We start from the raw sequence: 12591 nt of genomic DNA, 5'->3' as shown, positions 1-12591 counted from the left end.
GCGGGGTCCAACGGATTGGAACCAAGGCACACAGAAGGACTTATGCCTTCCTTCCCCCCTGACCTGAAGCGGCCCCAAGGAGCCACTGCCTGCATCTTTGGGGAAGCCTACATTAAGCCTATCAGTACACACAAGTTTCCCCAGCAGTTTCCTGGGGCCCTTTCAGAAAATGGTGCCGTCTGTGCATATGTAAGTTTATGCTCACCTTCCTCATAGTCCAAATGGCACTCCTGCACACTTGAGAATTAAGTTAGGAGCACAAAACTCCCAGGGCACATTTATTGACAGGCCCCATAATGGACACAAGGACTCTATAATGTGTGACTAGGCCTGAAGGAAAACAAGATCAGCAGCAAATTTCTTTATAACAATGACGGTGCAAATGTTCACTTAGCATTCTGTAGAGGCTACTACGGGGGTTACCGCACTTGTATTCCCAGTGATGTATTAAGAGTTTGAAAATGTTATAAAAAACTACTGTTCGTACTTTCTATGTATTCCCACCGATGTATTAAGAGTTTGAAAACGTTATAAAAAATACTGTTCACACTTTGTTTGGCCCCTTTAGCTGTGAAGACGTCTTCCAACCATTTATAAGCAGTGGTATCCAAAACCCCTTTTAAAGCGATGTTTTTTACAACATTTTCAAACTCTTAATACATCGCTGGGAATACAAAGTGCGGTAACCCCCTACATTCCACACTAAATGCGGTTCTTTTTTAAATTAAAAAAATGCGGTTCTTTTTTAAATTAAAAAACAACAACCCAGATCTCTAAAGGCAGCCTGCCAGCTGCAAAAGCGGTTGGAAGAGTGGAAGAGACGATCCTGTCTCCATACAGTGAAGGCACAGCAGCTGAACTGAAATGCTGGTCAGCAACCACTGTACCCAGCTCTTCAGGTTTCTGTGCCCATTCAGACACAAGCTAGGTCTAAAGGCTCTGGGTGCGCGTGCAGAGATTCGCGAGAGTGATCAAGACCCAAAGGAAGAACTCCTGGAAAACTCTTTGACAGCCAGTATCCTTTTCAACTTCCAAAAACAGTCCCACAAGCTGCTATCTAGATCAACCCTTACTCTCAGGCAAGGTTCTGGGAGACCAGTGGATTGACCTCCTGCTGTCTCCCCACCCACCCCCCCTTCCAGAGTAGCTGCAGGGGGAAGGGGAAGAGGAAGAAGAGGAAGAGTTGGTTTTTATATGCTGACTTTCTCGGCCACTTAAAGAAGAATCAAACTGAATTACAATCACCTTCCCTTCCCCTCCCCACAACAGACACCCTGTGAGGTAGGTGGAGCTGAGAGAGCTCTAAGAGAACTGTGACCAGCCCAAGGTCACTCAGCTGGCTTCATGCAAAGGACTGGGGAAACCAATCCAGTTAACCAGATTAGCGTCCGCCGCTCATGTGGAGGAGAAGAGAATCAAGCCTGGTTCTCCAGATTAGAGACCACCGCTCTTAACCCATTACACCACACTAGAAGTACTCCCAAAGCCTTCATCCTCATCTAGTGTCCTCCCCCTCCTCACAGCTCCGATTTCCCCTGCAGCAAATGCCATGAGACAATGCAGCTGGCTGGGGGGTGAGATTTAAGATCAGAAGAACAGGATTGGGGGCATTTATCCCCACCCCATGTTCTCTTCTGATAAGGTCTGGGTACTTTATAGCTGCAGATCTCAGTGTCTCACCAGGTGTAGCCCTGGTGGTTGACAGTCATCTTAATCAAGGGCTTTGAAGGCAGCTGGCATAGGAAGCATTTAACCCCTCCCTCCCCCCGTATTTAGTGGCACACTCCATACTTTTCCTTTTAAGGTAGGCAATGCCCAGGCCCTTACAAATAGGATCAGGCCCGTTCTGTTCACAGCCAGTCACACAAGAGCATGAGCAACGTTTCTTCCTCAGCCCCACCTGGCGCTGTCCAGACAGAAGCTGCCCTCCTAAAGCCCACATTTCAAGCAAGGAAGCATCCACTGACCTGCATTGTTCTGCAATGGACCAGTGTTGAGAAGGGGCTGTTCTGCTGGGCAAGGGACGGCAGAAGGCACAGGCAGGTCCTGCTCTATTACGGCTTGCTGGTTTGCTGGCATTTGATAGTCATTCCTAGCTGTGTTGTTCATCATCACGCCGTTTCCCCGAGGTTCCTCGTTCACGAAAACATTTTGGATGAAGCAATCGTTATTGTATGGTGTTTCCCCTAATACAGAACAAGAACATCTTAAATAGCATGACGCAGTGGAGCATAATCATTACCATGAGCATTAAGCCCCACAAAGTGCCTGTTTTGTGACTGCCTGTTACTTTAAAAAAAAACTTAAAAAAAAAAAACAGGATCAGTGATGTGATCGGCCATGAAACACCTCTAACGTAACCTTCCAAAATCTGATTTAACCCATACTTCCAGAATTTGATTTCTATTTCAGTAGGTACAACTATAAAAGGTAAAGGTCCCCTGTGCAAGCACCAGGTCATTCCTGACCCATGGGGTGATGTCACATCCCGAAGTTTACTAGGCAGACTTTGTTCACAGGGTTAGGGTTTGTTCACAGGGTGGTTTGCCAGTGCCTTCCCCAGTCATCTTCCCTTTACCCCCAGCAAGCTGGGTTCTCATTTCACCGACTTCGGAAGGATGGAAGGATGAGTCAACCTTGAGCTGGCTACTTGAAACCAACTTCCGTTGGGATCGAACTCAGGTTGTGAGCAGAGCTTGGACTGCAGTACTGCAGCTTACCACTCTGCGCCATGGGGCTCCTAGGTACAACTATAACAGCAGCATTAATGACGGCACATGCCTAGTAAACAATATCCTCCCGAGATCACTGCAGACAGGGAGTTCAAATCCCTTGAGGAAGCCATAATAAATCAGTGATATAGTACATGCTGCATACCTATAAAGTTTCACATTACCCAAGATCCTTTCAACTGGGTGACAAAGCTGGAAAGAGCCTGACAGCATCTCTCTCCAGAAGAGACGTTGCTCAGAATTGAGCGATGCTTATTTGCTATCCAAAAGGAAGGCTGTTTAGGCATTTCTTTAGCCAACGGTGGCTGCTCGGAGTTCCCATGGGCAGAAGGATTTCTTGCCTGCAGAACACAACTCTCTCACCTTCCCCTCCTGCTGCAACCCAAACTGCCCCACTCCTTGCTGTATTCAGGGGTCATTTTCAGGAAGCAGTAGAAGGGAGGAGGTCAGGAAGTCATCCTCTGAGGGAAGTAGGCTTTCTATGCATGGAATTGCAACGCTGGATCCAATCCAACACTTCTCACCAGCTTTAAAGACACAACAAAGAAATTTCATAGCATATGTACATTTGAGGAAATTAACCCAAGAGGAAGAAGGTTGTGTAGTGTAAAACAAAAATGTCCTTTCAGTTGCCCATAATAAACTATCATATGCTCCTTTTGGTGCTCCTGCTGTATGATAGAAAGGCCAAATGGGAGAGGGAATTCCACCAATACAGAGCTGATGGTAGCTTGAAAAAGCCCTAGCATAGCACTGCTCTCTTCCTTAGGGGCATCATCTTGGAGTCAGGAGCTCTTTCCCCCAGCTTAGAGACAAGACAGTATAACTTTATCACTTCCAGCGCACTGAGCTCCCCTGTCAAGTCTCATTTTCAGCAGGGTTATAGCCCTGACTACATCTTACACTGCAACACATACAGCTCTCTCTCTCTCTGGGTGTGTGTGAAGTGCCGTCAAGTCGCTTCTGACTCATGGTGACCCTATGAACCAATGTCCTCCAAAACGTCCTATCTTTAACAGCCTTGCTCAGGTCTTGCAAACTGAGGGTTGTGGCTTCCTTTATAGAGTCAATCCATCTCTTGTTGAGTCTTCCTCTTTTCCTGCTGCCCTCAACTTTTCCTAGCATGATTGTCTTTTCCAGTGACTCTTGTCTTCTCATAATGTGACCAAAGTACGACAGCCTCAGTTTAGTCATTTTAGCTTCTAGGGTCAGTTCAGACTTGATTTTTTCTATAACCCACTGATTTGTTTTTTTGGCAGTCCACGGTATCCATAACACTCTCCTCCCGCTCTGAGCACCACAAAAAGAGAGAGAGAGAGAGAGAGAGAGAGAGAGAAATCTAGCTCCACTTCAGACTATATTGTTAAATAAATGCCTAGTGCATATTTGGCTTCATCTTGGTACTTCTGAGCACATATGAATGATATACAAGATAACTTCAATGCAGGTGTCCACACCTGCATAATTAAGACAAAACAAAAAACTGCATTACTCACCAACGTTATTAAATTGATTCAGACCAGGAATGGCATTTTGTGGCACGTACTGCAATGGAAGCGTTGCCGATGACTGGGAATTCACATTTGGAATGGACATGGGTTCATAATAGCTGTTCTCCTCAGGTGAATTCAGTACTCCATTTGCTAGTGGCAGGCAGCTATTTTGGTCAGCATGAGGGACTGTCTGACACTGGTCTTGCTCATGTACAGCTTTTGGGAATGAGGGGGGAAAGAGAAGAAAAAGTCAGTAGCAGGGGAAAAACACCTTCAAAACACACTAGCTTCTACTAGAGACAGAATACTAAGTGGACAACCAAACACAAGATCAGAAGGGTATGCCCTCGAGTAGTAAATCAGATAACAGTAGGACATAAAGGATCTCCTGCCCTCCCTCCCATACACAAACTCTCCCCCCTTCACCCTTTGAACCTGGGCACCACCACCCATTCCTGAGAATCGGGCCGAAAGTTGATAGGAGGCGGCGTGACCTTGCCACCGGCGTAAATGCGTAAATTACACGCATTCACGCCGGCGGCCGAGCACCATGGGACTGTGCCTCCCCCCTCCGCCGGCACGGCCTCTCCGTGGCGCCAGCAACTGTGTGGAGAGGCTGCGCCGGTGCAGGGGCGGGGCGGAGCCACCGCTTAGTTGGCTTCCTACCCACTTTCGGCCACTTGCGCCAGTGGCTGGAACAGTGTTGCTGTGTCTGCTATTTAGCAGGCGCAGCCTCGCTGTTTTCAATGGGGCAAAAAGCCCCAGTTAAACAAAAAAAAGCCATGAAACGGCTTCTTTTTGTTTAACGGCATCAGGGAAATGGCTTAGGAAGAGGCGCAGCGCCGCCGTCCCCATATGCCTCAGCTCAGGATTAGGCTGTTAGACTATGTCTAGCTGCTTGAGGCCCAAATTGTATGGCTCTAGTCCACCTCTTCCACATGAACACCCTGTTTACCTCATGCTAGAAGAAATGTTTTTGTGGCAGATGGGCAGGTCTGGCCCTGGTAGAGTGTGGCCAGAGACATATCAGTCAGGCCCGGAGGAACAAAGCAGGCCAAGCCCAGAGGCAGGCTGGAGACAGGGGCAGGTGGAGACCAGTGGACCGAGTCTGGTCTGATATGTATAATGTGGGGTGAGGGTGGATCGTATCCTCGACATTGCTGACTGGGGAAGGGGTGCTGTTGGGCGTGCGCTGTCCAGAGTGGGCTGGTTGCAGTACGGGAGTGAGGTTCGGGGCCAAGACCAGTTGTTTGGCCAAGACTTAAAAGTGGTGATCAGGCAAGTCTGGGGGTGGCCTATGGAGGAGCACCTGGATATTTTCTAGCCAGAGGCAGGTAAATATAGCCACACGGGCAGGCCACAGATAAAGCCCTGTTGGAAAGTGCAACCCGTGTGCAAGTGAGTCTGTGGGGCGATGGAAGGATGACCCCAACCCAGCTTGTGGCAACCTCCTATATTACAGCTAACCAAGGTGTTGCCCGCCCTGTAGTTTTCATAAGCAACAAACTCCATTAAAAAGGACTGAAGGTGAAAAGTCCCTCCCAACTCCTACACTCTTTGACTATGTGCCCCAGTATATATTTCGTTTATGCCAGAGGTCCCCAACACAGTCCCTGGTGCCACCTTTCCTGGTGCCAACCAAGTGTTTTTAGAAAATGGGCAGAGCTCAGTGCTTACCGAGCAAGGTTTCCAATTTGTCTTTGGTGATTGGCTTGGCTGTGCAGATTTTTAAAAACATTGCTAAGGGAGCCGCTACCACCACAGCACAACCATCTTCACCGTCTGGCCGAAGGTAACCTGAAGCAGCCATTTGGCGGCAGCCATTTCACCCACCACCCTGTGTCAGAATTCCAAAGGTGCCCACAGACTGGATTCAATAAATATAACTGTGGCTGCAAACCCTGGGATAGGATGAGCGGCATGCATGATTTAAAGCAGCAACTGTGCAGCAATTTTTCACTAGTGGCCAGCTTTGATATTCAGGTTTTGAAGGCTAGGCACATTAAGATTTTGGAATAGACCTACCAAAAAGATTATCAACTTGGGCAGGGCCCCATGAGACCAGCTGAGCATCACTCTGTTTCAGGTTGGCTTGCTGAATAATCCATTTGAGTGTATCAGCACCACATGGGTAGCAGTTTTCAGATGCATTTTCATTTTGCACTGCAGAATACAAGTACATTCGACATTACAACACTACGTTAAAAGATGTCTATTCTGCCACCTTTCAGGTTCACTCACTCTACAAGAGGCAAATTCGTCAGGCTGGTGAGCTGAACAAGATCAGTACTGAACTCACATAGAGTGGCTACTCATGAAGTAATACAACATTTTATTAACAACCAAACAGTGAATTCTAACACACCCGTGAATCCAATACGTGAGATACAACTATATCTATGAAACTTAACACATTAAAACATACAACATTAGAACACATACATAAAAGTAGAGTATCCAATAATGGCTGGTCGCCTATTTTCAATGTCCTTAGTAATAGTAAGAATGATATGGTGTAGTCTCATCTGGAGAGTCCATGTGCAAACACACAAGACGGACCCTCTCCTCTAGAGGCGCTCAAAGCCGTTTTGTGTATAAAACACTTCTTCAGTCGTTTTCAATATTCTTGTTTCCATTGATATCATACTGATATCCTAGCCAGGAACAAAGAAAGCTGTAAGCAGTGGCTACTATCAAATGTACTGGGCAAGAATCAATACGCCTGTCAATGGAAACAAGTATATTGAAAACAACTGAAGAAGTGTTTTATACACGAAACGGCTTTGAGCGCCTCTAGAGGAGATGGTCCATCCTGTTGTGTGTTTGTACATGGACTCTCCAGAGGAGACTATACCATATAATTATTACTACTACTAAGGACATTGAAAACGGAGCCTTGTTTACTCACTGTGAGGGCGCCTTCTGTTCTGGGGTCGAAAGGCATCTTGCAGACCGTGGGTTTTGCCATCAAGTGCCCAGGGAGACAGGACTAAAATTCAACTTCCTGTCTTTCTGGGAGGGAAAACCGCCTAATCCCAGTTTTTGGACTAGCCGAGCTAAAGGAGACAGGTAAGTGCAGAAACAAACAACAACTACAGGAATAAACAGTTTGAAATAGGAATTAGAAGTGGAAAAAACTATTAACCACATTTAAACAAGTAAGGCAACTCCTTGTTAAGTACAAGGTGGTGGGCAAAGGAGTACTGTAACATCTGATCAGTGGAAGCCTGAATTCGGAAACACCCTATGAGCTGATAGTTGCAGACATCTTGGGAATACTCTTGGGTGGGCAAGATGCCTTTCGACCCCAGAACAGAAGGAGCCCTCACGGTGAGTAAACAAGGCTCCGTTCTCGTTCTGGGGCTGCAGGCATCTCGCAGACTATGGGATCTCCAAGAGCAGGTTAGTCTGGGTGGGCTTAGGATTCGTGCAAGACGTGCTGCAACACCCTTCTACCAAAGGCTGCATCAGTAGATGCCATGGAGTCAATCTTATAGTGCCTAGTAAAGGTGGACACTGAGGACCATGTGGCCGCTCGACAAATTTCCTCTACTGAGGCTTGCCTATCAAATGCCGCTGATGTGGCTGCGCTGTGTACTGATGAGCAGTGATTCCGGTGGGTACTTGAAGTTTACTGGCCCTATATGATTCGGCAATGCATTGTCTTATAGCATAGCTAATTGCCGCCCTAGACATTTTGAAACCTTTGGTTGGGTTAGTCACGGATATAAACAGGGAATCAGATCGTCTAAAGTGGGAGGTACGCTTAAGATAGACCTCCGAAGGACTCTCAGGGTGTAACTTGTGCCATTCCTTCTCTTTGGGGTGGCTAGGATTGGGGCAGAAGGATGGGAGATGAATCTCCTGTTTGCGGTGGAAAATGGAGTTCACTTTTGGAATGAATGTAGGATCGGGTCGAAGGACTACCTTGTCCTTGTGAAAGACAAAAAGACCTTTACGAGCGGAAAGGGCTCCTAGTTTGGAGACTCTCCGTGCAGAGGTGACAGCTGTCAAGAAAACTGTTTTCATTCTCAACATCTTCATTGAGATCTCCCTGATAGGTTCAAAAGGTGGGCGTGTAAATGCTGCCAATACTACGTTGAGACGCCATGTAGGGAAACGGTGAATGGGTGGGGGGGGCTAGTCTGTAGCACTCCTTTCAAGAATGTCTGGACGTGTGGATGCCTGGAGGGAGAAAAACCGTCAATTGAAGGTATGACAGTGGATAAAGCCGCGACTTGCCTATGAAGCGTAGCTGCCTTGAGCCCTTGTTCCACCCCATCCTGAAGGAGCTCCAGGTTTTTGGACGTGCTTGGAGCCGGAGGATCAGTGTGCTTTCTCCTGCACCATAATACGAAGGCCTTCCATGAGAAGTTATATATTCGTCTAGTGGATGGTTTTCTGGATTCAATCATGGTGTTAACAATCCCTATATTGTATCCCTGGTTCAGGAGGTGGCTCCGCTCAATTTCCAGGCGGTCAAGTGAAGCCATTGAGGGTCTGGGTGGAATAGGGGACCCTGGTGAAATAGGTCTGGAATGGGCGGTAACTCCCAGGGTTGCTGGATTGATAGCTCTTTGAGACTGGGAAATCATGGTCTCCTTGGCCAAAGGATAGTGATTAGGATGATCGTAGCCTTCTCCTTCCTTATCTTCCTGAGAACTTTCGGTAGAATAGGGAAGGGAGGAAAGGCAAAGAGTAGCTCTTTTGGCCAGGGGAACATCAGGGCATCCATTGCCTTCGCTTTCGGGTGGAAATATCTCATGACGAAACGAGGGAGGAGATGACTGTCCGCTGAGGCAAACAGGTCCACGGTTGGGAGTCTGAATCTCTCCCCTATCTGGATGAATATGGATCTGTTGAGGGACCATTCCCCCTCGTCGAGGACCTGGCGGCTCAACCAGTCTGCTTGAAGGTTGAGGACTCCCCTGGTGAGTTCCGCTGAGATGGAAGTTACTCGGTTCTCTGCCCATGAGAATATCCATACTGCTTCCCGGTGGAGCTTTGATGACCTGGAGCCCCCCCTGCTTGTTGAGATGTGCCTTGGCAGACACATTGTCCATCCGCACAATGACATGTCAGTGTAAAAGCAGGTCCTGGAAATGAAGTAGAGCCAGACTAATGGCTCTGAGCTCGAGGACATTTATGTGGAGCTTTTTCTCTGTCTTGGTCCATCAACCTTGAGCTATGTGGGTCTGGCACGTTGCTCCCCAGCCCTTGAGACTGGCGTCCGTGTGCAACTGAACTTGTTCCTCTGCTAGGAAGAAAAGGCCCTTGCCGAGGTTCTTGTGATTGCATCACCACAAGAGACTGGAACGGCAGTCCTGATCCAGGGCTATGGTCTTGTCTCTCTTTTTGGCAATCAGATGTTGGTAGGGCTGTAGGAGGCTCTGCAGTGGTCTTGCATGGAACCTGGCCCAGGGAACACAACTTAAACAAGACACCATCAGTCCCATTAGTTTGGCGAGAAACATAACTCCCCCTTTTGATTTTATCAGGGTTAAGGCTATTGATCTGATCTTTGAAATATTGTCCGGTGGTAGTATGACTAGATTCCTGCTGGTGTCTAGTATTACCCCTAGATGCTATAGTCTCTGAGTGGGAATCAGATGGCTTTTCTCTAAATTTACTAAAAAGCCATGTTCTGTGAGTGTCTGGACGACACGGTTTGTGTGTGTCTCTGCTTCCTCCATGGACTTGGAGCAAATCAGAATGTCGCCCAGGTAGGGGAAAATCCTTATCCCTTCTTGTCTCAGAAGGGCCACTAAGGTTACTAACACCTTTGTAAAGACACCGAGAGCTGATGCCAGGCCGAAGGGGAGGGCTGTGAATTGAAAATGGTTCCCAGCATAAGCGAATTTTAGGAACTTCCTGTGAAGGGGATGTATGGGGACATGAAGGAATCTACCCCCTCCCCTACGAAAGGAACCTCTAATGTTGTTCTAGCTTCCCCTACGCTGTTCAGGTTTGAAGCATGTGAGTGAGTGAAAAGATCTAAAACTAGGATAAGAGGAAGAGGTTCTCCCATCCTTTCTGTAGGATTTTGGGAGTATCTTCTTTTTGTCCTTGTCCTCAACAAGGATCTTCTCAAGCCTTTCCCCAAATAGTTTTCCCCCTTGAAAAGGGTAGGATAATGTAAGGGATTTTGTTTTAAATTCATTTTGCCATAGGAGTAACAACAGAGCCCTTCTAACCACTATGTTGGAAGACAGACCTCGGGCTGCGAAGGTCATCGTATCAAGAGCCCTTCTAACCACTATGTTGGAAGACAGACCTCGGGCTGCGAAGGTCATCGTATCAAGAGATGCATCTGCCATGAAGGCAGAAGCCTTCAGGAGTCTATTAAGGCCATCAGCTATTCTGCAATTTTCTCCTGAATATTGCTGAGCAATTTTTCTTATCCACACTATAGAGGCTCTAGCCATGATGGAGGTGGCTGCCGAGGCTTGAATAGCTAATGCAGAGGAATCGTGGACCTTTTTGGTCAGAATCTCCGCTTTTCTATCCATGGGGTCCTTTATATTCCCCAGCCCATCTTCTGCAGGCAAATCTGGGGAATGGACTGCCGCTACTGGGGCATCAATCACAGGTACCTGGAGCAGCTCCATGGTTTGAGGTACCATGGTGTATAATTTCTTAACATTGGATGGGAATTGTCTGTTGGCCAGAGGTTTGTCTAATTCAGCTTTAACCTGCTTTTCAAAAAATTCTGGGAAAGGAATGGCATGGTTCTGAGATTGAGATCTAGGAAAAAACTCTTTACTTCCCTTCTTTCTAGTTTTTGCTGGGTTCTGGGGTAGGTTCAGGTTCCTCATCCAGATCCAATGCAACCAGTGCCTTACTTAATAGGTTCTGAAAATCCTCAGCGCCGAAAAGGCGGGGCTGTTGTTCTTCTAAAATTACAGGAGTTTCCTCATCGGAGTCAAACTCCCCCTCTTCTCTGCTTTCCCCCTCAGAATCAGCTATTACAGAGGAGCCTTCCTCTTGTGAAAGTCTGGTCTGTCTCTGGCATGGGGCTTTCATTGCAGCCTTAGTAGGCCAATAGCATCTGGCCCTCTCGGAGGTACCCTCATCACCCCACCTGCTGTTTCAGATTGGTCTTGGTGGGAGGAATTAATCTGGGAGTTAAGCCCTATATTTTTAATAAAGGGGGAGATGGAGTCACTGAAGGCCTTAAGCATTTGTGACTGCCTATCCAATACGCCACTGAATAAATCAAAGGCTTCCTTGCGGGACAAAGGTAAAGCAGGATCAATCACGCTTACATTACCCCTGGAATCCGAAGGTGTACTCCCTCCCAGCGAGTTATCCGCTCTATAAGTAACTCTAGTCGGCTCGGGGCGGCGCGCGGAGTTTTTTGCGCCATTTTCCAGCGGCCCGACAGGGGATCGCTTTCTTAGGAGTGCTAAGTCCTTCTGCGCTCAATTCCACGGCACCGCAAAGGCGGCAGTTGGAATCCTCTTTGCGACTTTGCCCTGTCGAGGCAACGAGGGCTCACTTATGGTCTTCCTCGGAGAGGAGTTCCTCCTCCGACTCTCCTCTTTTGCCTGCCATCTTGGTCTCCGGAGCGAAGGGGGGGGAGAGAAAAAAAGGGGGGTTGAGAAAGGAGGAAGATCTAGAGGTCCGAGAGAATGAAATGGAGCAGGGGAGGTTTGGAGGAAGAAGAAGGGTTAGAATTAGGAAGGAAGTGCGATACAGGCTATCTAATGTGGGAGCCAACAGGCGAAGCTGCTTCCCTCTACAAGGCAGGACGGAAACTGGGATTAGGCGGTTTTCCCGCCCAGGAAGACAGGAAGTTGAATTTTAGTCCTGCCCTCCTGGGCACGTGATGGCAAAACCCACAGTCTGCAAGATGCCTGCAGCCCCAGAACGAGAATAGGCGATCAACCATTATTGGATACTCTACTTTTATGTATGTGTTCTAATGTTGTATGTTTTAATGAGTTAAGCTTCAAAGATATAGTTGTATCTCACTTATAGGATTCACGGGTGTGTTAGAATTCACTGTTTGGTTGTTAATAAAATGTTGTATTACTTCATGAGTAGCCACTCTATGTGAGTTCAGTACTGATTGCTTAGGACATAGGTATTTTTTTCTCTTATTGTATGAGCTGAAAAAGATGGCACACCTCATATCTGTACCAGAGGACCTGATGTGAAACTCAGCATGCTCACTGAGCAGCAGACAGTACAGGTGCTGGGCAGATTTATGCCATCTATACCACAGGGGCCTTGGCTCAGTGGTAGAGCCTCTGCTTGGTATGCAGAAGGTCCCAGGTTCAATCCCCGGCATCTCCAGTTAAAGGGACTAGACGATGTGAAAGACCTCTGCCTGAGACCCTGGAGAACAGCTGCCGGTCTGAGTA

At 47.5% G+C, this 12591-nt stretch overlaps 1 protein-coding gene across 1 annotated transcript in view; it reads right to left on the bottom strand.

The window, feature by feature from the left end:
• IRF7 (interferon regulatory factor 7) overlaps window positions 1-12591 on the bottom strand; it is a 30831-nt gene that overhangs the window by 4592 nt on the left and 13648 nt on the right. The window contains 3 exon segments of the mRNA XM_056850886.1: window positions 1968-2186; window positions 4229-4441; window positions 6251-6388. Of these exon segments, the coding sequence (XP_056706864.1) occupies window positions 1968-2186; window positions 4229-4441; window positions 6251-6388 (570 nt within the window).

The sequence above is a fragment of the Euleptes europaea genome, chromosome 6 (assembly GCF_029931775.1).
Source record: "Euleptes europaea isolate rEulEur1 chromosome 6, rEulEur1.hap1, whole genome shotgun sequence".
Taxonomy (NCBI): domain Eukaryota; kingdom Metazoa; phylum Chordata; class Lepidosauria; order Squamata; family Sphaerodactylidae; genus Euleptes; species Euleptes europaea.
Note: the sequence above shows the minus strand (reverse complement) of the source record. Positions and strands in the feature narration are given on the sequence as shown.